At 50.0% G+C, this 25,518-nt stretch overlaps 1 protein-coding gene and 1 non-coding gene across 6 annotated transcripts; one reads left to right on the plus strand and one right to left on the minus strand.

Annotated features, from left to right (window-relative positions):
- Positions 1-11: 11 nt before the first annotated feature.
- NUBP1 (NUBP iron-sulfur cluster assembly factor 1, cytosolic) lies at positions 12-18,201 on the minus strand. Of its 5 annotated transcripts, none has more exons than XM_089896166.1 (12): positions 18,141-18,201; positions 17,958-18,062; positions 16,150-16,283; positions 10,159-10,227; positions 7,954-7,986; positions 7,279-7,369; positions 6,482-6,636; positions 4,588-4,698; positions 4,236-4,335; positions 3,855-3,976; positions 1,037-1,120; positions 12-296 (listed from the first exon to the last, which is right to left on the minus strand). In XM_089896166.1, exons 1-11 carry the CDS (start codon positions 18,157-18,159, stop codon positions 1,058-1,060), a joined length of 1,002 nt encoding a protein of 333 aa, XP_089752292.1. In that variant the 5' UTR covers positions 18,160-18,201; the 3' UTR covers positions 12-296; positions 1,037-1,057. The 5 variants fall into 5 exon arrangements, with proteins under 5 accessions (XP_089752292.1, XP_022407908.1, XP_089752293.1 ...); XM_022552200.2 differs by having other exon boundaries at positions 4,236-4,338; positions 18,141-18,199; XM_089896167.1 differs by lacking the exon at positions 3,855-3,976 and having other exon boundaries at positions 18,141-18,196.
- Positions 18,202-25,331: 7,130 nt separating this feature from the next.
- Positions 25,332-25,403, plus strand: TRNAE-UUC (transfer RNA glutamic acid (anticodon UUC)). The gene has a single exon. It is a non-coding gene; the product is annotated as a tRNA-Glu (tRNA).
- Positions 25,404-25,518: the final 115 nt, after the last annotated feature.

Genomic DNA, 25,518 nt, shown 5'->3' on the forward strand with positions numbered 1-25,518 from the left:
GGCCTTGGGGCAGAGGTTTGAGATGTTTTTATTTTTAAAGCGGCACATCTGTAAAGAATGCCCTTTACATATGTACTAAAGAAAAGTGTACAAATGTTAGATGATTAAAGTGTCTCTGAACAAGTGACTTCACACCATGCCTGGGGCTGGTCCCTCTCTGTCTGTGACCCCTGCTCTGTCACCCAGCTGGTCAGGTGTGATGGGACGTGCTGCTTGTGTTCCTAACGTCCTCCTGTTTCAGGAGCCGACGAGGTTCTCCCCTTTTGGCTGATGCAGACTACAGAACTCCTGGATTCCTGGAAAACAAGACAGCAGGCAAGGAAGCAGTGGCGGCTCTTGGTGGCCCTGCCCTTTGCTGGCGAGGCTGCGTCTAGATGGGGTGGAGTCCCCAGGTGGCTTAATTCTCCCAATAGTCCCATTTCGGCTTATGCCCTGAATCTCTGAAAGTGAGCCCAATACTGCCCACTGCCCATCTGTGGTTATAACCACAACTGGAGGCCTCACGCTGGCCCATTCTACAGATCAAGAATCCTGGAAATGATGTGATTTACCCTCAACACCATTTCACTAGGTCAAAAGGACTCAGCCGCAAACCGGGAGCCTAAAGCTTTAACTGCTGACGACACCTGTGCCTTAGATTCAGTGCCCCTGATGGCTGCCTGTCGTTGACTGAATCAGGCCTGCACATGGGTTGGGTCTGGCTCACTGTGCTGCTTTTTTCTTCTTCATTTCTTTTTATAGCTTTATTGAGGTGTACTTCCTACACCATAAACTTCACCATGTTTTTTAAACTATGACTTAGTTCACAACACTGATGTACCGGAAGATTTTTCAAGACTCCTGGCTTCTCGGGCTGATGGGGTCATCCCAGACCTCACTACCCCAGTGTCCCCACCAAAGCTGTGTGGCCACTTATGGCTGCAGTGACCACTTATGGTCCTGAACGGGGCCTTCTCACACCCAGCCCACTCTGCTCATTTACGTCACTTCCTGGCCCCGTGCCGTCTGGATTCACAAGACTCACTTCAACACTTACTCTGAATTATACTTCTGTAGGCTAAGGTGGCTGGTGAATCCGGTGCTTCAACCAAAAAAGACTGTCCTTTGTCGCAACTCTTACCTTAAAGAAACAAAGGAAAGAAAATCCATGAAGAAAGCACAGTGGTGATGTGAACCTGGGGCTCTTTCTGTGCCCGTGACACTGAAGATCGAGCCCACCTCACTTGAAATGAAGATCAAAGCTGAGATGGAATGTCGGGGTCTCGAGGACCTCACCTTCCCCCCCTCCATCCAGCAGGGACCCTGGCTAGCGTTTCCTCGCAGCTCTGACCTGTACCTGGCTGATGGTGTTTAGTGTGTGTGCCTGCGAGTCATCTGGGTCATGTGCAGCAAATGCAGGTTCCAGGGCCCCCATTGTGATCAGATACAGCAGCTCCTAGGCAGGCCCAGGAACCTGCATTTAAAAGACCCATTCACTCTTTCAGTAAAAAGATAATGAAGGCACACAGTAAGTGTATGGAATACAAAAGGTTATACCATGAAGAATGAGTTCAAAGGAGGCTACCAGTGTTTCAAGTATCCTTCTAGAAATATATGCATATATATACATATACACACTCATGTATTTAAAAAAAATGCTTGGGAGTGTATGACACACATATTCTGCCCGTTGCTTTCTCCATGTGTAATTTTATCTTGAAGGTCACTCCAGGTTGGCATCAATCCATCTGCTCTGTGTACTGCAGTGCCGCCTTGGGACACACAGGTGGTCTCGCATCCAGGTGAGCACGGGGCGGGACCTTGGGCAGGCGGCGTGCTCCCCTCCCGTCTGGTCCTGGGTAGACCCCGCTGCCAGCTCCTCTGCCCCCGCCCCCCCTGCTGGAGAAGCAGGATCAGTGGTTCCACGACCCACAGCTGCTCCCCAGCCTCCTGGGGGGATCCTGGCCAGGCCAACCGTGGAGCAGTCGTCACCTCAGCTCCCCAGCATGTTGCCCGGTGGGACAGGGACACCCGAGACGGGGGGCAGAGTGGGCCCCCATGTGGCCCGGGCACTGTGAACTGTGGCGGAAGCAGCTAGGGAAGCCTCCGAGTTCACGGTCGCTGGACTGGGTCTGGGAAGTCACAGGCCCCACAGCAGGCTCGTGGGGCCACTTCCTTCTGATTTTCATCCAGCGTCCTCTCACTCCTCGTCCTCCCTTCCCCAGAGGACACGTCTGTCCCCTTATAAATGCGCTCTGGTCAGTCCCCCATCTCCACAAACCTCCCCCTCTCCTGCCTGTCGCCTGCAGGCGGCACCCTTTGGGCACTGCCCTGTCCAAGGCTCCCCTCGTGGCCCTCCTTCCATCTGTGCAGCCCCTGGCAGTGGCTCCATCACCGTGCCCACCTTGCAGGTGCGGCCTGAGGTTCAGCGCCTGGCAAGGACCCGCCGGAGCCCGCAGCCAGCGCTGGGGCAGCGCAGATCTAGGCCAGGGCGCCCAGCCCCAGACGTGCTTCCACGTGACCCTCAGGTGTGCGGGGCTGGGGAGGCCGAGGATCACGTTGCCAGAGCCCGGCCGCTCCTCTGCTACACGTTCCCACAGGGGCTGAGCGCGTCCTTCGCGGCCTCTTGTCTGTTCCTGGTAACGTGGCTGTTCCCTCACCGGACAGAAGCGGCTCCAGAGGGTCACAGCGACCTCACTTGGCCCTGCCTGCCTCGCCGCAGCGCGTCACGGCATTAACAGCCTGTCCTTTCCGACGCCGGCCCAGCTCTCTGCAGCTACAACCAGAGGTGAGGTCTGGGGACATGAACCTTGTCCCGCTAGACGGCACTGAATCCGAGGCTGCACCAGGCCACCTCTCCTGTAAGCTGCTCTAAGGACTACGGCGGCAGCATGGCCTGGAGCGGATGGCGGTGACAGGCTGCCACCACGCACTGTCCCACACAAGTTCATGTGCGCCACCCGCCTCTGGAGGCCTTTGAGGGGAGGTACCTGCTCCTACGGCCCAGAGGGAAGCTCTGGTCAATGCGAAGACAGTTTACAGCAGTGGGGAAGGCTGGAAAAGCAGCCGAGTTCTCTGTTTCTTGGGGAAACCACATACCAGAAGTGCTGCTGGGAGTGGAAACAAGCGAGGTGCGATCTCCGGAGCTGCCCCCCGGGTCCCCCGGGCTTCTTGGGGGCTCTTCCCGTCCACCTCCTCAAGGCAGGCCTCCTCCAAGCTGCGCTCTCGGCCCCTCCTCTCTGCACCTCCCACCCCCCGTCGCGGGCACGTCCCCCTCCACTCCTGACCTCTCTCCCCAGCCCGCTGACCAAGCCAAGGCCTCGCCCACCTCCACACAGCACCACGAGGGAGCCAGCCGGTTCTCGGTGCTGTCCCCGTCTCCTCGGTGGCTCACACTGGGCAGCACGGACGTCTGTGACACCTCTCAAATCCTGGCACTTTCCGTCTCTGTGTACCCCCCTCCCTGGCAACGCCCAGGCCCCAGTCCAGCCCTAACCTCCTCCCCGTTCTCCTGCAGCACAGCCGCCACGGCCTCGGCCTCTAGGTGCACACGGTGCCCACGCTCCCAAGGCTCTCACTTCCTAACAACTGGGGCCCGAGCGCCGTCGGTCTCTGTCAGCTTCCCTCAGGCCCGGGCACCTCTGCGTAACCTAACTGTCCCACTTCCTCATGGGGGGGCTCACGCCTAACTTCAGCAAGGTCAACTCCTGCTACTGTGGGGAAACAAATCTGGCGGTGGGTGTCCTCACGACTCCACTCAGTGAGCCGACGCCCCGGAGTGAGTGTGGGGTGGAGGTGGGGTCCCCGGAGGACTGTGGCACTCAGAGAGGAGCATGACCCCCAGAGGCAGGCCAGCGACTTCCCCTCACGCTCACCGAGAGAAGCCGGGTACAAGGAGGGCTGCGGCGGGCTTCCCTGTACACTGGACATGCGGGGCACCTTCCTCGGGAGTCTTCAAGGCTAATTCTGTACCCGGCTTTGAGTCTGAACCTAATTCCTGTGTAAGAGAAGACTCGAAGGCACGCCCCTTGCCGCCTCCCCAGGTCACCCCCGGCCTGGCCCCTCCCCTTAGTGACTTCCTTTCCTCCTGCCCTCCTGCACTGGGCGTCTCCCTGACCAGTCTCTCCTCTCCTCTCCTCTCCTCTGCAGGCCCCTCCCGCCGCCCCGAAGTTCTCCTGCTCCCTCGGCTACGCGCCACGCGTCTCACTGCTCCTCTCAGCTGGAGGGCACGCAGCCTCCACCGGGGACTCACCCACCTATGCGCGGATCCAGAGGCACTTTGCCGAGAAGCGGGACCTTCAGGTCATGGCACATGACCTCCGCACCCCCAGTCGTCGGCGGGAATATCTGAGTCTCCTTCTGGGAGGCAAATTAAAGGGGGAGGAATCCTGATTTTGTTTCAGAATCATACGAATGGACCACATTTTACAGCAACTTTAAAAAATGGCTATTTTGAATGTGAAAAGAATTTTCATTAAATCAGCAACAGAGGGTTTTAACTGATTCCACTTCCCGAAATGATGGGGAAAACAGAAACGGTTTCCCAGAGATCCAGCGCTACGATTTCCTCAGGCATGGAGGACGGGACCTGGTTGGACGTACTCTCACCTGGCACTTGGGGCAGATGAAGCCGCTCATGTTCTCCACCACCCCGATGACGGGCAGCTTCACCTTGTGGCAGAAGCTGATCTCTTTCCGGACGTCCTGGAGCGACACCTCCTGTCAAGGTTCAAGAAGTCCAGTTATGTCAAAGTCAAAGCATAAAAAGAGAACATCCGCGTGGTGGAGGGATGGCTGCAGGGCCGTGGCATCGCCACCGTGAAGCGTTAGAGACCGTGCCCCGTGTTCCGTATTTGTTTCGTGCCGACCACGTGTGAGCCCTGGTCCAGGTGCTACTTACTTCCCACAAACCTCAAAGGATAAACCTGAACAGGCAAATGTCCAATGTACAACGAATCTACAGGAAAGTGACCCTTTAACACACCTCCATGTTCCACGTTGCCGTCAATGTACTAGGCTGATCCCGAGTAGGCACAGCTTTCCAGGTCAGGGGCAGCCTGTGGGCTCGTGTGGCTGCCTATTTTCATAAATAAAGTTCTTCTGGAACACAGCCCGGCCCACTCTTCTGCATAGTATCTCGGGCCGCTTTCGCCCCACAATGGTACAGCTAAAGGGCCGCGACAGAGACCATGTGACCCAAAAAGCCTGAAACAGTTACTCTCCAGTCCTTCACAGAAAAAGTACATCAACCTCTGATCCTGGTTATCATGAACCCAAGCAACTTTATGCACAAAAAGAAAATAAGGACTATTACCAGGTTTGGATCCCTTCAAATTCACTTCTGGACTCTCAATGTGTATCTTACAGCGTGAGGACTGTGGATAATCAGGGCTTAGTACCCGCCCCAGTACCCCATTTAATTTTACTGCAGACACGTGTCCAAGTGTCGTGTGCTGTCAAATACGGCTACTCCTTAACATCTGTGGCTTTAATGGTCACAGGCCTTCAAAGGGTCCTGGCTTTGAGTCCTCTATTCTCCTGAGGCCCACGTTTGGCCCTCGCGCCCTTTGAGGCTGGGGTACAGACGGAGGGGCATTTAGCTAGAAAGTAAACTGGCTGTTACTAAGCGTCTCACCGCAGTGCAGCTGTGGTTCTCTCCCTGGTATCCTCTACAAGCCCTGCTTTGTCAAAAATGACCCCACAGAAACTAACACACCACTGTAAAGCAATTATACTCCAATAAAGATGTTAAAATTAATTAATTAATTTTTAAAAATGCAGTTCTCACAAAAAAATAAAAATGACCCCTAAAGAAAGCCAGCTGCTGGACGTGCAGGGCTCCGAGAAAGTGGGCGTCCCCAGCCTGAAGTCACATTTTCTAGAGAAGTTACATACAGAAGTGCACAAACATGGGGCGTTCCCCCCAGGCTTCCTGGAGAAGGGCCGGCATCTGCTCGGTCTGCTCCCCTCCTCCTGAACCCAAGGGGACTCTCTTTCCTTTCACAGTAAATATGGTATCAGAGAGGCCATCCTTGTGTCAACTCGATTGTTGCTGTTGCTTTAGACTTGACTTTTAGAGCGGTTTTAGGTTCACAGAAAGCACAGAGTTCCCATGTGCCCCTGCCCCACGTGGAAAGCCCTGCCCACTGTCAGCACCCGCATCAGAGCGGACGTCCCCACTCCACTGTTCTCACAGGTCATTTCTTTGGGACCTACTCTTGAGAGCACTGCTGGTCTAAGGGTGGGCCCCAGCCTCTCTTTAAAAATTCAGTAGGAAACATTCCTAACGACAAATTCGTCTTCTCTCCAGCGCCATCCTCAGGCCAGGCGCCCTTGGCCCCCACCCCTGCCCCAGCCACCTAACGCCTCCCTGTCCGCTGACAGTGGCTGGACCGAAGATAAACGTAAGGTTTCTGCGGATCCCAGTCAGGGCATGCTGCAGAGCCCAGGGTCTCGGGCTGTGGGAGAAAGAGACCCTCCGGGGTGGGGGGCCCTGGCTCACCTGCGGCGTGGTGATGATCACCGCCCCATCGATGTGCGCTGCGGCCAGGTACTGCACGGCCGAGAGGTGTTCGTCCGACGTCCCGGGTGGGGTGTCCACAATGAGGTAGTCCACCTCGCCCCAGTCCACGTCTCGGAGGAACTGCTTGATCATGCCTGCAAGGAGAAGCCGCGGGAATGCCTCCTCTCTCCCGTCCTTCTGACTCTTTACAGAAGCACAGCTCGTGACCTTTACGTACGGATCACCTGTGCTCTCAATCAGTGGTGTTTGGCAACGTCTGGGGACACGTCTGCTTGTCAATGACTAGGGTGGGAGTTCTACTCGCCTCTGGAGCACAGAGGCCAGGGTACTGCTAAGCCCCTGTGACGTGGAGGACAGCCCGCCCTCCCCAAACAAGGAATTATCTGACTCAGTACGCCAACAGCACCGAGGCTGAGAAACCTTGCCCAGATAGGCACTTTCGCATCATTACCTGCAGCCTCAACCTGCTACTGATTTCACCTCACATACTTCCCTCTTTGACACAAATAAGAACACAAACCACCTTAGGAATAATTTCAGGGTTAGGGAGATTTTCAGGAGAGAAAAACCCCTAATAGATTTTAAAAATTATAACATTTTATTAAATAAAACTGGTATTTCTGTTGGCTCTCTTCAACCAGTGAAGAGGCAACCAGATGCATAAAAATAATCCTCTATGAAGCCCAGCAGGATGAGCCTGAGGCCATTCTGACAGGATGGGATGCAATTCTGCCCTTGGAAGGACGTGATAAGAGACAGAAAGCAGAGTGGCAAACCATTTTTCTTTGGTCCCCTCCAGATAACGGCATCATCGGGGCTGCTGAGCAAGAAACCCACCGACATCACCCCCAAGTTGTCTTCCAGGAACTAGAAAGGATGACGCAAGAAACATTTTACTTAAAACCACAGTGCAAGGCACTTCCCTATGTCTTTTGTCTGAGCTCTGGCTGAAGAAATTGGGGGGACAAAATTACTGTGTGATCTGTGAGTATATTCACTCTTTGAACCCTTAAATCTTTTTTTCGAAAAAAATCATTAAAGAAAAAGGTTACCATATTGGGGGGATTGAAAGAGTCACCATACGGCCTTATGCGGCAATGACAGTGAACTCAGCTGAAATAAACAAACCTCGTCTCCTTTACTATCTTAACCTGGGTTGGCAAACTATGGCCCCACTTCTGGTTTTGTATAAAGTTTTATTGGAAAACGGCCACGGTCATTCATTTGCTTATCACTACTTTCCAGCTATGACGGTAGCAACTGTATGGCCCACAAACTGGAAATATTTACTCTCTGAGCCTTTACAGAAATAGTGTGCCAATCCCAGGTTGGAACTGGATTCCCTGTGCCTAGGAAAGCGCCTCAATAAATATCTGTTGACGATAAACAGTTACAACCCTTTATGTTCACATACGACAAGAGATCCTGAAGAAAAGGGGGTCAGCACTCACCACCGGAGACCAGCCTGAGCCACTCTGGTGAACCTGCAGGAACAGAAGCCCATGCTTATTTGTGAGAAATTATACGCCCTGGTCACGCTTCTCTCACAGACAAAGTTTACGCAGTAAGAAGGCAGTTTTATAAATTACAATTCATTGTCTTAAATGCTACCACTAAATTCTTAATAGGGAGTGAACAGAGGGGGGTCAGGGGCTGGGTTATGGATTATAGAATTCATTTGCTTTTTCCCTCCCAGGTTGGGTTATTTGGAAACTGCTTAGATGTCTGGTCAGGGGACCGATGTTACCGGAGTCCAAATATAATTTGGGATATTTTAAAAGTGTGACAGAAATCAGTTGGGGGGTTGCTGAGAAGATGCAGGTAACTGTGGATCAGCGAGGCAGTCTCTGTACAAGTCCAGGAGTGGAGGGATGACCTTTAGTGAAACAGTAGACACAGAACCCTCCCATCAGTGGTGTGAACTTCAGGGCTGAGCTGCTGCCCCCAGGGGACAACAACTGGGGAAGTGGTGTCGGCGGGAAGCTTGGGCTACTGCAAGACCCAGACCCTCTCCTCACCGTAGGCGTTCACTAACTGCCCGGGTTCAAGTCCGTATCAACGCTTTACTATGAAACAGGAACTTACGCAACTTCCAACCACACATCAATCTTAGATTTACAGTTCAAGTAACGCTGGACCCAGAACAGAAAGCCCATTTTTCCTGATGAATTCTTACTTTTTTAAACAGTCTTTTGAGATATAATTCACATACCACACAACTCACCCATTTAAACTGTACAATTAAATGGCTTCAGGATATTCACAGAATTGTACATCCATCGCCACAATCAACGTTAGAACACGATACCCTGCACCCCTTAAGTGTCACCCCCGGTCCCCACACTTCCCCCCAGTCCTAGGTGACCACGGATCTACTGTGTCTACAGGTGTGCCTGCTGCTGACATTTCACAGAATTGCAGTCGGATAACATGGGGTCCTTTGTCACTGGCTTTGAAGTCATACTTAAAAAAGAAAAACCCATTGATTCCTATTAATACTAATTCTCTAAGTCACTGGTTTTGAAAGAGGGGTAAACACGATGATCCAATAGCACAGGAGGAGAAAATAGTAGAACTTCTGTTTTATCTCACCATTTAAAATTTTCAATTTTTATAACTACTTGTGTCCTGGCCCAGTGAGTAGTACATGCACGTGACTGACGGGAACGGACCCCCGTGCTGGGGGGCATGTGCTCCAGAGCTTGCTGCTCACCGGGACGTGCTCAGAACTGTGATTCCTGCTGCTTCGCAGCAGGGCAGAAGCAAGTCCCAAGCCCTGAGCAGAGTCCCCAAGGACTGGCTCCATCTGCCTCTGGCTACTCTCTGCCACCCCGTCCCTCTGCCCCGTCCCCGTGGGCCACTTTGCTGAGGACATGAGGACACTCCTGCATGTGCTCCCCATCCCAGCGCACCCTTCTCTGGGTTCTCTGAGCAGGGTGCCCTTGACCACCCCCTCCCAAAGAGCAGCTCCCCTGGCCGCCCTGCCCTGCCGAGTCTGTCCCCTTACCCTTAGTGTCCTATTATCACCTGCCCCTCCCACAAGGGTAGGGTCTTTATCTGCCTTGTTCTCCTCTGAACCTCAGCACCCAGCGCTTCAGTAAAGAATGTATGGATCCCAACACCCCAGGAAAAGCCTAGTCCTCCAGCCCGGCTTCAGTGCACCCCCCAGGGGAGCCTTTCTTGGATGGCTCTGTGCCACCTAGAAGGGAGGGAACAGCACGTGCTGCTCCACCCCCGCCCGCATTCTTCGCTTGCCTCGCAGTCTCACTTCCCCTCTGGTGACCACAGGAGCAGAGATATTTCCTTGCTTCCAGAGTACAGAACCCTAGCCAGCCCTGGTCTAGCTTTCCCAGCCAGGGCTAAGTTTCTGTGTCTGACTTCTGCATTTGACGTATTGTTTCCCTTCCCCTCTAAGAAGGCATTGAAACTAACAATTCTCAGAAGGTTTGAATGGAACTTAAATATAATCCACACCGCCCCCAAACTCACGGCTGTTGTTAAAAGGAGACAGGCGGTCTAGTGAACATTTACCTGATCTCGTCACGTCCAGGTAAAAAGGCATGGGCTCCGCTGACCCCCTGGCTTAGGGTTAGCGGCTTGGCGCTACAGGTTACCGTAAGAAAATGCTTCCCTGCATTTTGTCTTGCCACTATTACCTGTTCTCCTTCCAATCCCATGATCTTGGGAATTGACGGCCCACATATATCAATGTCTAGAAGAGCCACCTGGGGAAAAGAGGAGACGTGATATAAGCAGGTGTACAATCCTCCAGATGTGCACAACCGGGAGGGGACGGGGTTCCAGGAAAAGGAGGGAGGGGAGAAGGTGAAGAAAAACTGGGTTGAACTTGGACCGAGCGGAATCTCATGAGGGAGAGTTACAACATTTATCTTCCGGGCCACAGAGACACAGACGAAACTCCTAACAAGAACCTGCAAAGTACGCCAACACCCCCGGCGCTCTGCCCATGGCCCTGCTGCACCCCAGCCACCCTCAGTATGGCCTATTTTCAGGCTGAGCTTATGGTCCAGGGTATCAGGTCGCTTGACGATTCAGGCCCAGCCACTGTTTACGTAGCCCTTACCATGTATTGGGGTGTGTGTGTGTGTGTGTTTGCGCACGCGCCTGTGTGTTCGGGATCATTATCTCTGCTTTACAGAAGAGGAAACTGAGGTTCAGAGAGGCCCAGAGACTTGTTCAACGAGCAAGAAGCAGAGCTGGGACATGAACTGAGGTCTCTGGACTCCAACGCCAGGGCTCTTTCCCATTACCCTGGGGGCCTGGCAAGGAGGGCCAGAGTGGACCCTCTAGCTGAGCTCTGACCAAGCCCTGTTTTCCTGTGATGCTGAAGGTTAATGATGGCTTAGGCTCAACTTCTAAAAAAGAAAGTGAAAATAAGGAAATCTACAGAAGTTCTTTGCTAGTGATACGTGCAGCCTTGGATGACTCCTTCTACCCCAAACGCCCTGCTTTCCCCATCTGATTCGTGAAAAGGTCTGAGACAGCCTTCAGAAACCTTCTAAAGAGCAGGGCCGTGTTCATCTTGAAAGCTCTCACATCTTAGATCCAAAGTAGAGCACCTCTGGGTAACTTTTTAACTTGCCCCAAATTAGTTTCTTGCTTTCCTCTTCAATCCTCTGGACAACCTCCTATGATCCTCACATGACTTCACACCAGGTCAGGAAAGCGGTTCCTTCATACACTGGATAGTCGTTTGCCTCAAGCGCCCTCTGCTGGACCTCAAGAAGAATGCAACAGAACAACGCTCACCCTGAAAACCCATCAGGGTGAAGACCTCATCCTGAAGACCTGACTTCCGTGGCCTTCTTGATGCTTCAGGCTGATGTGTGGTTAATGATCCAGACGTTTTACATCAGCGCCTCACAACTTGGGAAATTATACCATCGCTACGACCCTAACGGAGACTTTCGTCAATAATCTCGAGTTTCTAGCCACTTGGTCTAGAAAATCTCGCTCTCTTTTGGGAACAGTTTAATCAGTTTCCTTTTGAGGAATTACACCCCCTCTTCCCCACAACCAAGTGGGTATCTTGAGTGAAATGATACAAGAAAGAGATCACATGCACTCACTCTGCGGTGGAGCCCGAAAAGGCTGTGGCACATTCCTGCTACCCAGCTCTCCAGTGGCCGTGTCTTGTCCCCTTCAGACATTCTGCTGATCCTGCCGCTACCCCCATACCCATCCAATTAATTCCCTTTCTGCCCCAGTTACACCAGAGAACCCCAGCTGGAAGAAACATGCCTGCAATAATCCTCACAGGGTCTGTGGAAGGTGCTAGAAGACTGATGGGAAGAGGAGGCTTTGCCACACCTCTCCCAGCTAGAAAGTGGTGGAGTGGGTGCTGCAGGGCTGTCAGGATCCACAGCGTTCCCTACCTAGCGCCCCATACTTCCACTTAAGAAGAGGTCACGGGAAGCGGGCTCAGCACTAACTCCTGGCACTCTGAGGCCGTGTCGCCTCGCACAAGCTGCTTCTCCTCCCCGATCTGTCTGAGCTTCTGATCTGCGAAACTAGTGTTTCGGGAGATCATTAGGCTCCTTCCAGCCCTCGAGTCTACAAGCCCCCGAGAGGGCCCTCAGACACTATAGCCTGGACCTTTTAATGACACAGCTTGCCTTTCAGCTCACAGGGCAGGATGATAAGCTGGGAACTGACGGGAGCTGCTGACTCTTGCGGTGGGAAGAAGGCACGTGATTCTTGGATGTCTCGCAGCTCAGGTCTGCGCCATAGAGGCTCCTCCTCCTGCCTTCGCTCCAACCTGCACATTCCCCGGCCCACCTGTGATTAGTCAGGGGCTACCCTGCGATTCAAGGCCCTCTGCAAACCATCAGACACCTGCCTGACCAAGTGCTATCATGGAACAGCCTTGCTTGCAGTCAGTAATGAGCTGCCACCAGGCGGCAGGCAGAAAAGGACGGGGCAGTCCTCCCCATCCTGCTGAATTTAGGGCAGGGAGGGGTGTGAGCTGCTTGACTTTAGTCAACAAGACACTCGGTGTGTACTCTGTGCCCACGCCAGGCACCCTTTGGAGACAGTGATGTTTTCTGTCACCAGTAGGTCTGCCTGAGGGGAGACAGACTTTCTTAAGTGCTGACTTTTTTTTTTTAAGCACCACTGCAAGAAAAAAATCCAGCTCATCTAGCCATGTTTCCACACAGCTGGTGAGCTTCCCTTCAGTTTACTGCAAAGTTTCAACGTGTGCGCAGTGGGACTTCAGAACGTAACAACACGGAAGCGTGATTCTATGTAAACAGCTGTCTATTTACAAGTGGTTCCTTGTAGCTGGCCTGGTTAAAGTACATCTCCAGACAGCTGTTTAAGAAAATGCCTGACAGCTTCTGAAAGCAAAGATTATTCTGGGTAACATGGGTCATCGCAGAAAACAGATTTCTTGGCTGGCCAACTGGCCAATACAAACTTGACCCTCAGACGGCAAAAGATTGTTGACTAACAGAAAAACAGATGGGCAAGTATATGTGAACCCGCTTGGCACTGGACTCTGGGTGGGCTACAAACTCATTATCACCAAAGCAGAAACAGTCTTCACCCCTCCATATTCTATCAGGGATATTTATTGAGCACTTCCTATGCATCAGGCATCGTGCTAAGCATTTTACTGTTACGTGCATCATCTCACTCGGTCCTGAGGCCCATTTTACAGATGAGAAAACTGAGGCAGAGATAGTCTGATCGCCTGCCCAAGGTCACAGCAGTGGTATCAGCGGCACTGCGATGTGATCGTGGGCAGACCGACTCCAGAGCCTGTGTCCTTGGCCACCACGCTAGTCTGCACCCACCTCCTGCCCCAAACGCTCAGCTAGACTTCTGACCCTCCTTCTTCTCCAAGAGTTGGAGGCCCTGCTGCTCCATTTGTTCCTGTCGTTGGTTCTAGCACTGCCCTGGTTGTGTCCTCGTGGCCTCTCATGGAGACAAGAGCAACACCTCCTGCTGGTTTACCGTCACCCTCTGACGACACTCGATCACACACTCAGCTGCTGCTATAGCAACCCTCAAACCATGGCTCTTTCCCGCTGGAACATCTTCCCAGGGCGTTAAAGCCTCCCAGGTCTGGCTCAGGCTGAGCCTCGCCCTCGGCCCTCTGCTGCAGCAGCAGCAGCCCTGCCTGCCCAGCCTGTCTGCCCCGGCAGTCCCAGCTCTGCGCCTCTGCCTCCACCTCCTCCTGCCACATCCCATCAGCCGCCATCAGAGTCCAAGGCCGCCTTCTCCCACGAGCCTGCCCAGCTGTCCCCTGCCAGTCACTTCTCCCTTTCCCCAGATGCCTAGAGCACATCTTGGGTAACAGATACCAGATTCCAGAGAAGCATACGGCAGTCATGTAAGCCAACAAAAGCAGCTCCACACGTCATAAAATGATCCAAAGAGAAATGAGTTATAAGCAGGATTCAGAGCCCTAGTAAGAGAAACACCAAGCTTTACAGGTCCCCTAGTCCAGCCTCTGCACTGTCCCAAGAAGGCCACGGCCTCCCCAAGGTTTCAATCCTCCCCCAAAGAAGTTCTTCCCCAGCCAGCACTAGTGCTTCTGGAGCTACAAACCAAACCAGGGGCCGGCGAACTACAACCCAGGGGCCAAACCCAGAATGCCACCTGTTTCTGTACAGCCCATAGCTAAGAATGGCTATTACGTTTTTAGAGTTGGGGGGGAAAAAATCAAAAGAATACATTTATTTCACGACAGGGTGAAAATTATGAAATTCAAATTATATGAAATTCAAAGTTTTATTACAACGCAGCCACACTCATTTGTTCATAGGTTGTCTATGGCTGCTTTCATGTTCAAGGGAAGAACTGAACAGTTGCTACAGAAACTGTATAGCCTACGAAGCCTAAAATATTTACCGTCTGGCTCTTTATATAAAAAGTCTGCTGACCCCTGAAGTAAACTCTACTTTCTTAACCCAACGATTTAAAAAAATATATTCCTGGAGCCTTCGGTGAGGTATCTGAGAGGCCACTGTTTATCTGTGTGTGTGTGTGTGTGTGTGTGTGCGTGCACACACGCACACGCTCAAGCATATTGAGGGCAGGTCAGAATGGTGGGCTTGATCCCCCTGCCCAAGGTAGCTACATTTACTGGGTTTTTTGTGGAGGAAATAAAGCCTTTATTTTATTAAGAATTTAGGGCGCTATTTCATACTGGAATAGAATGGTTTATCTCACACAAGTAGAAAGTATGCAGTTTATCCAGTTATTAGAGTTAAAAAAAAAATAACTGGCAATATGTGGCAGTTTTGAAATGTAAATATTAAATTAAACATACCTTTACACTCCCCACTAGCACTATCTTAAAAAAAAAAAAGCCAAACAAAAGTGAAAGGTCATTTGCCAGTTATAAAATAAATGTGAAGTGAAAGTTAGTTAGCCCTTATTTATATAAAAATAAATTTCAACATTCAAAATGCACAAAAACAAAACTAATTTTCAAAAATATATCAGTGTATGGAAAGAAGGCACGCACCAAGACCAAGGAAAGAACTGGAATGGCTGTTTCAATGTGTGTTCAATGTTTCAACATGAACACAATAAAATTGTTTCCATGTTACAAGGAACTACTCTGCAGGCCCCAAACAGCACTCTGACGGGAAAACAGCAGAGTTGGTGATCCACACAGAGTGTGGTGGGCTCTCTCACCCAGTGCACACACAGCACCAACACACAAGTCCTCACCACGGCTCGTATTTCAGGGCTCAACGTGTTGAGCAGTGGCGTCTAAGAGACACCGATGCTTTTCTAGCAGTTCTGGTACGTATATATATATTTTTCAATTAGAATTTTGAACATAATTTCATTTTGGCAAAACCAAATGGTGGAACGTGTTCTGTGTTAAAAAAACAAAAAAACCCTGCAGCATTCATGGTTTCATCAGGTATAAAACTGTAATCAAAGTGAATATTGGGATCATTTCCTAAGATCAGTGCAAAACCATCATGAGTCCCAATGAATAACCTGTATTTTTTAAATCACAGGTACTGCAAATTTCCATTTGATCTTTTTGGTAAAAGTAATTTTTTTCTTCCTCACCCTACCACACCTTTTATTAAAGCTGAAATCCCGAGAGCAGTCCTGGGGAATTTGAGTTTTCGAGCTCCTCTGTGTACGTGGGTGTAAGTGAATAGCCTAGTGCAGGGGTTGGCAAGCGTTTTCTTCAAGGGCCAAACGGAAAGTGTTATAGGCTTTGTGGGCAAAATCAAGGATTAAGAAGTACTAATGTAACGCTGTAAAAGCAACCATTTATAAATGTAAAAACCATTCATAGCTCACAGGCCATAAAAAGACAGGAGATGGGCTGGATTTGACCACAGGCTATCGTTGGTAGACCCCTGACCCAGAAGAAGGCAGAAGGGGTTCATTAAGAGAAAGAAGCCTGAACTTAACATAATAAATAATCAGCAAGCCAAGAGAAATGTACACCTGCCAGCCATGTTCATGGCTAGAGAATCCAATGAAATATTCATTTCATTGCTCGACTGCCTTGCACTTCCTCGTTCTCTCTGCAGGGATCTAGATTCCAAAGAGGCCAGATAAACTGACACTAACGAATCAGCTCCCTATGAGCCATCATGAGCCCTAAGACACAAGCCTCTCCCAGTTTTTCCTTAAGGGCCCACCTGTGTGTTTTCATCTTCCGCTAGGCCGTGGGCCAGGTGGGCACTGAATGTGCTTTTCCCAACGCCGCCTTTCCCAGACAACACCAAGATCTTGTGTTTCACGGTCTTCATTTTTTCTTTGATTTCCTCTATGGCTGCAAAGAAAGCAATTCAGATGACCAAGCCCCTGACTCAATCTTTTTTTATTTTTTTAAAATTTTTATTGGAGTAGAGTTGATTTACAATGTTGTGTTAGTTTCAGGTGTACAGCAAAGTGAATCAGTTATACATATTTCCACTCTTTTTTAGCTTCTTTTCCCACATAGGCCATTACAGAGTATTGAGTAGAGTTCTCTGTGCTATACAGTAGGTCCTTATTAGTAATCTATTTTATATATAGTAGTGTGTATATGTCAATCCCAATCTCCCAATTTATCCCTCCCCTTCCTTTCCCCCATTGTAACCATAAGTTTGTTTTCTCTATTTCTCATTTGTGACTCTATTTCTGTTTTGTAAATAACTTCATTTGTACCATTTTTTTAGATTCTACATATAAGCGATATCACATGATATTTGTGTCTCTCTGAATGTCACTTTTCCCATGGGCTGGAAGAAGCTAAATCCTTGGGCTATTTCAAGGGATCATGAGTGAAACAGCACCTCATCAATGGTAGTAATAAGTGCTACCAAAAAACCTCAAACCAAAACCAAACAAAACAAAACCCAAGGCTATGAGTACATCTGACATTTCCTTATTTATCGGTTTACTTGCTTGTCTCCCCTACTAGAATATAAAGTCCATGAAGGGGGGGGCTCTGAAGTGTTCACGCTATATTCCCAGTTCCAGAACAGAACTTTCAATGCAGCAATGATTCCCAGTCTGCGGGCAAACCCCACCAGGGCACATCTGGCAATGTCTCGGGGTATTTTTGGTTGTCACAGGAAGGAGTGTTGCTGGCATGTAGTGGGTAGAGGCCAGGGATGCTGCTAAATGTTCTGGGCAGAGAAACAGGGCAGACATCCCCACCACAAAGAATTATCCAACCCTGAGGGTCAGTAGTGCCAAGAGTGAGAAACTGACACATTGCAGACACTTAGTTACCTGTCACTGATAACTATCACTATTACACATTTACTATGCTTTCAATATTTCATCCTAGTTCAAATCCCTAAAACAACACTGTAACTATTTTCCCCCCATTTTTGAAGAGGAAATGGAGGCTCAGAGAGATTAAGGCTTTTTAATCACCTCATCTGTCTCATTCATAGCTGTATCCCCAGCACAGAGCACTGTGCCTGCAAGTGATCAATAGATACTTCTGTTGAATTAATGGGAGAATCGCTCCTCAAAAGGAAGGAAATTTTGTCCAAAGAAAACAGCTGACGGAGCTAGGATTTAAGCCTAAGTTCCCTGACTTCAAACTTTATACCCTATTCCCTCTGGTGCCGGCCTCCTCCCAACCACTTCCAGTTACTGTCACTCAAACCGCTGGTCCCACCCCTCACCTCTCACGACTTTCTCCCATACCCCGCCCCTCCTGAGACCCCTTTCGACTCCACGCCAGTCACGGGTTCAGGCTCCGCCCCCACCCCGCCAATTTTCTCCTCTCCTAGCCTTTTAAAAGCCCTGACCCTCTGGGCCCCGCTCCTGTCACTCATCCCTCAAGCCCCGCCCCTTACCCTGAAGACGACTCCACGACCCGCCTCCTCTGGGCCCCTGCCCCTCATCCGTAAGGCCCCTATCCCAACACCATCCACACCCCGCCCACGTCCCGCCTCTTCCAGGACAGCGCTTCCCACTTCCCGTTGAAGCCTTGCCCCTTCCTCACCCGGGTCCGGAGCGGCACCAGCTCCAGAAGCGCAGAGCCCCTGGTTGGGGCACCCCTGACATGAGGCCCCTCGACCTGCTTGGGCGCTGCCGACCCCGGGACAGTCTGCGCGAAGACAAGATCACAGTTAGAGTGGCTTCTGTCCTTTCAGGCCCGCCCCCCACGCCCCCTCCGCGCGCTCACCGTGAGGCACCTCCTCCATCCCGCTGCCTTGGACGCGTACGCGGTCACCGGAAACCGCCGTTACGTATTTCCGCCTCGTGGCGCCCAATCTGACCCTCCAGCTGCGCGAAATTGTGTCTCGAAAGAGGGTTGTGCGCACGCGCGAGCCTTGTGATGGGCGTTTGGGGCTGTTCACTTTGTGTTCCTTTTAAAATTGAGTTGCAGATACCTATCATAAATACTTCGGCATGTATCTCCTAGGATCAAAGACTTTGTCCTACGTGACTTCAATACCATTTTCATATCCGAGATTTAACATTAATGCAAAACTGTTAGCTAATATTCACTTTGTATTCAGATTAAGGAAGAGCCCCCTGCTCCCCCAACCCCCCTTGATTAGATTTAAGGATTTTTAAAAAATTAATTTTATTTTGGGCTCCTTTGGGTCTTCGTTGCTGTGCACGGGCTTTCTCTAGTTGCGGTGAGCAGGGGCTACTCTTCGTTGCGGTGCACGGGCTTCTCATTGCAGTGGCTTCTCTTGTTGCAGAGCCTGGGCTCTAGGTGCGCGGGCTTCAGTAGTTGTGGCACATGGGCTTAGTTGCTCCGTGCCTAAGCCCTGGTGTTCCCGGGCTTCGGACCAGGGCTCGAACCCGTGTCCCCTGCAGTGGAAGGCAGATTCTTAACCACTGCATCACCAGGGAAGCCCCCAGGTTAAAGTTTTAAGCAGAATGCACTTACAGTTGTGTCACAGCAGGAAGCACGTAATGCCAGTTGGTTCCATTATTGGTGATGTGAGGGCCTGATCACTTGATAAAGATGGTGTGTGTCCTGTTTCTCCAGGGAATGGCACCATTTTCCATTTGTAATTAATACAGACTCTCTGGGGAGACACATTGAGATCATATGAATATCCTGTTCTCGATCAGCCTTCACTCAGTGGTTTTAACATCCTTGCCTGGATCAGTTGCATAGGTGTTTGCAAAATTGTGCTTTTTCCCAGTCCTTATCCTTATCTCAATTAATTGGCATTCCTCAGTAAATAAGTTTACCTCCCGCCCTTTTTTTGAGAATCACTATGGACTCATGGGTTTTTTAAAAATTCTGTATTTAATAAATTATCATTATTCTTTATGGTCAATTTTTCCCCAAAATGTGGCCAGTGAAGCCTCATCAAGCTTCTGTGTCTTGGACATTAATCAAACCCCTTTGAGCACTTTCTTGCTTTCTGACAATAGGATGTTCCAGGCTCTCCTATTTTCTTTGCTACAGCTATTTCTCCAAGGACCCCTGGTTGCTTTTCCTGGAGAATTGTCTTTAGAAACCATCCAAGATGTGGATGCTATTTGCTCATTGCTACTGGAGTATCATTGCTTACAGGTTTGGGACAAATTTTAATGAGTGAACAAACTTTCCCCAGCCTCAGGCACTAAGGATATAGAAACTCATTAAAAATAATGTATCAGTTGCCTATCCCTGCCACCGATTATAGCTAGCATTTGTGGAATGCTTACTATTCGCCAGCTATTACCTGGTGCTTTTATGTGAATTACCTAATTTATGCTCTTCATCAATCCTGTCCTCTAGGTCCTACTATCTCTATTTTTGGATGAGAAAACTGCCTTTCACAATGATTAAACAACTTTCCTAAGGTCACACAGATAATAGCGAGGGAGCCAGACTGATGAACTTCGGCTGTCTGGCCCCGGAGCCTGAACTCTCTCATCCATAACATATGGCGCTAGCGATACCAAACTGATCTAGTTCCTGTCTTCCTGGAGCCCAACTCGGTTGGGACAACAGATACTGAAGAACATAATTGCGATGTGATAAGTGCTACGACAGAAGAGGATCAGAGTGATAGGAAAGAATTCCTGAGTAGGAGACACCCAGATTGGGGCAGGGTAGGGTGGAGGCAAGTAGCGTTTCAAACTGAGCAAACAGCCTGAGCAAAGCCTGGTGGTCAGAGGAGTTCCCTTATGAGGCAGGGAGTATTGTGATTTCTGTTTTGCAGGTCAGAAGACTGGGTCACAGAGAATGACTTGCCCAGGGTCTTAGGGCCAGTAAGTGGCAGAGCTGGGACTCCAACAAAGTCTGGTATAGGGCCTGGGCTTTTAACCACTCTGCTGTACACTGGGAGGCAGGATGCAAGTTATGCTCCTTTCACTGAGACTCAGAGAGCCTTGCCCAGGGCCTCATAGCCAGCAGGCTCCACTGAATTCTTCTGAGCACAGGCTCTTTTTCTCCCAGTCACACTGCAGAAGCCTCAGGCCAGCCCACTTCAGGTGTTCCTTCCTGATGTCCCCTAAGACATTTCCTGCACGTTCCCCCTAGCTGTTTTCAGCGGCAGGGCCACTTCAGAGCTCTTTTGTCCCTAATTGCACAGGGCTCTCCCACTCAGCACTCAGTGGGTCTTTGCTCAGTGGCAGGGAGGAAAAAGTCTACTGTCCTTCAACCTTCCCCTCTCTACTCGCTCCTCTCCACAAGGCTGTAAGAATGATGGTGAAATCAAACAAACCTCTCAACTTTGCTCCAGGTCTCTCTCCTGCTCTCCCAGCCAAATTCCTGTCTCACCTGGGATGGAACTTTCCACCTGTTGTATTTGGGAGCAGAAGGGTGGGAGCCAGGTGGCAAAGCAGATTTCCAGGCCCATCCCTGACCTCCTGACTCAGAACCTGGAGGGCTGGGCCAGGGAATCTGTATCTTCACATTCTCACAGGATAGTAATTACATCCACTAAAGTTTGAGAACCACTTCTTACAATGAGCACTCCTCAAGACTGTTCTTGGCCCACTTTTAGTCACACTTGCCACATCCTCCCCACCATGAGCAGCTTTATGTCCACGGCATCCTCCGATATTCCATATGAAACATTCCCCAGTCTCCAGCTCCTATTTCTCCCTAGGTTCAGACACATGTATCTCAGTCGATGCTTATTGGATTTTACTGCACTGCTGTCCTATGAACATAAAACTCATGTCCACAACTTTCTCCTCAAACCAGTTCCTGTCTCTGGAGTTCTCATCTCAGAGACTGACACCGCCACTGCCGAAGAACTCAAGTCATCAATCTGAGCACCAGCCTTGCTTAGTTGTTTCCATCTCCCCTGTATCAGTTATCAATTGCTGTGTAACAAATTACCCCAATACCTAGTAGTTAAGACAACAATGGTTTATTATTTCTCATGACTCCTCTGGTTTTATCCAGGATCACTCATGTGGCTTCATTCAGGCAGGAGTTGACTAGAAAATCTAAGATTCTCATTTGTGTCTGCCTGGATTTCCCTCCACATGACCTCTCCCCACCATGTGGCCTCTCGTCATTCAGTGGTCCAGCCTGAGCATCTTTCCATTGCAGCTGGGCACGGCTGAGAACTGGCACAGGGTCACTCTCTCACATTCTGTTGGTCAGAGCAAGTCACAAGAGCAGCCCAGGTTCAAGGGGTGGGGAAACCGACACCATGTCTTGATGGGTGGAGTGGCGGGCGGGTACAGAGATGGGGGTAAGTGTTGGCGGCCACCGTGGTATCTCCCTTTACAGCCAATCATCATGTCCTGTAGCTTCCCCAGTGGGGGCTGTGGTGGCCTGGCTGCACAAGTGGCTTGATTCTTCGCCCCCCTCTTTATCTGTGCCCTTTGCTATCTAGCTTTGCAGTACATTCTGTTCTACCCTTGACTCTGGGCTCAGGCATGTGACTTACTTTGCTAATGAGATGTTAGCAAATGGGATCTAAGAAAAACCTCATAAAAGCCCTTCCCTGTTTTCACTTCCCTCTCCTGCCCCTCTGCCATGGCTGTGAGGATATCTCTGGCCTAGCCTGATAAAGGTAAGACATGGAGATGAGCCGAGCACCCCCTCCCCAGTGGTCCCAGCCAAGGCCATCCCAAACCACTGACCCTGAGACACACAGGACCAAGAGCTGCAGACCCACAGATGACAACAGACGTATGAGTGAGTCCAGCCGAGTCCACAAGAGCCACCCAGCCAACCCAAAGATTCATGAGCTAAATAAACACTGCTTTAAACCACTGTGTTTGGGGTGGCGATATACAAGTCCCAGGCCACAACTTCCATCATTCCTACTGCCTTGGCTCAGGCCTTTGTCCTCCTGGGCCTGCAATAGTTTCTGTATCAGGCCAGGCTATGCTGTCAGACAAACATCCCCCAGGCTGCACAGGCTCAAGGCAGCAAGGTTTATTTTTCGCCCCTGTTCATATACAGCTTCGTCGGCAGAGGCCCCTGCTCACTGTAGCTCAGGGATACAGGCAGAGGCACTGTCATCTTACGTTGCAGCCATCTGAACACAAGGCTTCAAAGGTGGAGAGTGTGAATTGTACGCTGCTGCTTAAATGCGTCCCCCCAGATGTGACACCTATTTGCTCACTTTCCCCTGGCAAGATTGAGTTCCATGGTCATACCCAGAGAGGCATAGGGAGTGGGCCCTGGACTGTCCCCTGTAGTTCCTCACAGGGTTTCTCTGCTCCTGACCTTTCCCCATGCAGATCACATGGTGTCACTCTGCTGCTCTTAAACCTTCAATGGCTCCCTATGGCCCACAGGCTAACATCCAATCTTCGCATGGTTTTCAGTGGCCTTGGTGACCATCTGACCACTCCAGGCTCATTTCTTTCTTTTCTTTTTTTTTTTCTTAAACATCTTTATTGGAGTATAATTGATTTACAACAGTGTGCTAGTTCCTGCTGTATAACAAAGGGAATCAGCTATACATAAACATATATCCCCGTCCAGGCTCATTTCTTGCCCTGGGACAGTGTGAAGGCTGGGCCCTAACCACTGAACAGCTGGCACTTCCCCGGGGACCCCAGCCCATTACTCTGTTGCTCACAGAGGTCATTCTGCCAGGAATGTCCCCGTTGCCCACCCCTCCCCCAGCCCTTGCCTGTCCGGCCATTACCCAGTCCCCCGGCCATTACCCAGTCCCCCGTGAGAGACATCTGAGCACCATCTTCTCACAGATGCTGTTCCTGGCCTGTGGAAGCAACTGGTTCTCCTTCCTCGAGTACAGCGTGTTCCAAAAGTCTGAGCCCAGTTTTCTCCTTTAGGAACTTTTGAAGCATGAACAAACTTACAAAAACCGGCATTTGAAAGTTTACATTTCCCTTACATTCATTTCGCTTCCTGAGTTTGAAACAATACACTTTAAATTTTTTATTTCAGTCCCTCTTATGGTAGATGGCCATGATGACTAAAACAACAAAATGAAAATTTAGGGAGTTCCCTGGTGGCCGAGTAGTTAGGATTCTGGGCTCTCACTGCCAGGACCTGGGTTCAATCCCTGTTCGGGGAACTGAGTTCCTGCAAGCTGTGTGGCACGGCCAAAAAGAAACAACAAAATTAAAGTTGAAAAACGTGTTGTTGTAGATTCAAATAGCTAAAATTTTAAATGATTAAAAAAATAAGTTTGTGGGGGCTTCCCTGGTGACGCAGTGGTTGAGAGTCCACCTGCCGATGCAGGGGACACTGGTTCGTGCCCCGGTACGGGAAGATCCCACATGCCGCGGAGCGGCTGGGCCCGTGAGCCATGGCCGCTGAGCCTGCACGTCCAGAGCCTGTGCTCCGCAACGGGAGAGGCCACAACAGCGAGAGGCCTGCGTACCGCAAAAAAAAAAAAAAAAAAAAAAAGTTTGTAAAACCAGAGACAGTGAAAAGATTACTGATTGCCAGGATTTGGGGGAGGGGTTAGGAGTGGGAGGGATGAAAAGCACAGGGGACTTCAGGGCAGTAGAACTATTCTGTGGGATACTGTAATGGTGGCCACAGGACATTACATTATGCATTTATCAAATATCATAGAAGGTACAACATTAAGAGTGAACCCTAACTTAAACTATGGACTTTAGTTAATAATAATGTATCAATATTGGTTCACCAATGACAACAAATATACCACACCAGTGCAAGATGTTAATAATAATGGGGGCAACGGGGTGGGGGCAATATATCAGAACTCTCTGAACTTTCTGAAAGCTTTTTTTCTGTACACCTAAAACTGCTCTAGAAACAAAATTTGTTTATACTTCTGAAATTATTAGAGCTTAAATCTGCACTGAGACTGGTGGGACACTGGGTATATTCTTTCGACAGCAGGGTTTCTCAACCTGGCTACACATTATAATCACCTGGGGTATTTTATGTGCTGGTTCTCCTCCTCCACGTCAATTAAATCAGAAACTCGTGCGTGGGGCCTGGGCCTATAAAGAGGTTCTGAACCCAGTTTCCAATGTGGGTAGGAGGTGTGTGTGTGGGGTTCCCCATGCCAACGAAAAATGCCCTGGACACCAGATGGGTGTCCTACAATTCAACAATTTTGATGCTATTGGAGTTAGCATCAGATTCCACAGGTTAAGGGCTCAATCTTACAAGACTGCCCTCCTCCCCACGATGCCAGTTGCAAGCCCAGGTTGTTACCTGTGCTTCTGACTGACTGACTATAAGTCAGGGGTACCCATGACCTCCTCCCGCTTTGGATTCAATTAATTTGCTAGAGTAGCTCACAGAAATCAGAGAAATATTTTACTTACTAGATACCGGTTTATCCTAAAAGAATATAACTCAGGAACAGCCAGATGGAAGAGATGCACAGGGTAAGGCATGAGGAAAGAGCTCAGAGAGTCCAAGCCCTCTCCAGGGGCACCTCTCTCCCCAAATCTCCAAGTTTTCACCAAAACCTTTCCTTTTAATGGAGGCTTCATTACCCCGTCACGATTAAGTCATCAGCGATTGGTTCAGCCCCAAGCTGGGGAGGTGGGACTGAAAGTTCCAACCTTCCAATCGCTAGGTTGGTTCCCCTGGCAACAAGCCCCCATTCTTAAGTGAGATCAATTAACATAACAAGAGACACCTTTATTGCTCTCCGCCCTTAGGAAATTCCAAGGATTTTAGGAGCTCTGTGCCAGACATGGGAAAAAAGACCAAATATATGTTTCTTATTATAAATCATAGTATCACAGCATGTTTAAAAAACTCCTCAGGGTTTCTAGCGATGGCACTACAGACTTCCATGGTTGGGATGGGTGAGATGGGTGAGGGCAGATGACACAGGAGTTTACAGCTCGTGTTCTGAAGTCAGATGACATGTGTTTAAATCCTGACTCTAATGAGCTGAATAACACTGGGCACGTCCCTTCTGGTCTCCAGCCTCAGCCTGTTCATCTGTAAAATGGAGATAATAAGAGCAATTTCCGCACCTGGAATTCCCTGACGGTCCAGTGGTTAGGACACGGCACTTTCAATGCCGTGGCCCAGGTTCGATCCCTGGTCAGGGAACTAAGAGCCCACAAGTCGCGAGGCACGGCCAAAAAAAAAAAAAAAAAAAGAGCAATTGTCCAATGATGTTGCTGTGGGGATAAAATAATTTCATTCATGCAAAGCACCAAGTACA

Source organism: Delphinapterus leucas, chromosome 15 (assembly GCF_059928025.1).
Source record: "Delphinapterus leucas isolate spDelLeu-1000000601 "Yukka" chromosome 15, BTC_Dleu_Yukka2, whole genome shotgun sequence".
Classification (NCBI taxonomy): domain Eukaryota; kingdom Metazoa; phylum Chordata; class Mammalia; order Artiodactyla; family Monodontidae; genus Delphinapterus; species Delphinapterus leucas.

Excerpts from the sequence above, each read along its gene's own strand:
- NUBP1 (XM_022552200.2), bottom strand. Across the intron at positions 3,977-4,235 it reads GCCTCTGGATCCGCGCATAG|GAATTAGGTTCAGACTCAAA; the intron begins GTGGGTGAGTCC and ends TCTCTTACACAG. Across the intron at positions 1,121-3,854 it reads CTTGTACCCGGCTTCTCTCG|GTAAGAGTTGCGACAAAGGA; the intron begins GTGAGCGTGAGG and ends TGTTTCTTTAAG.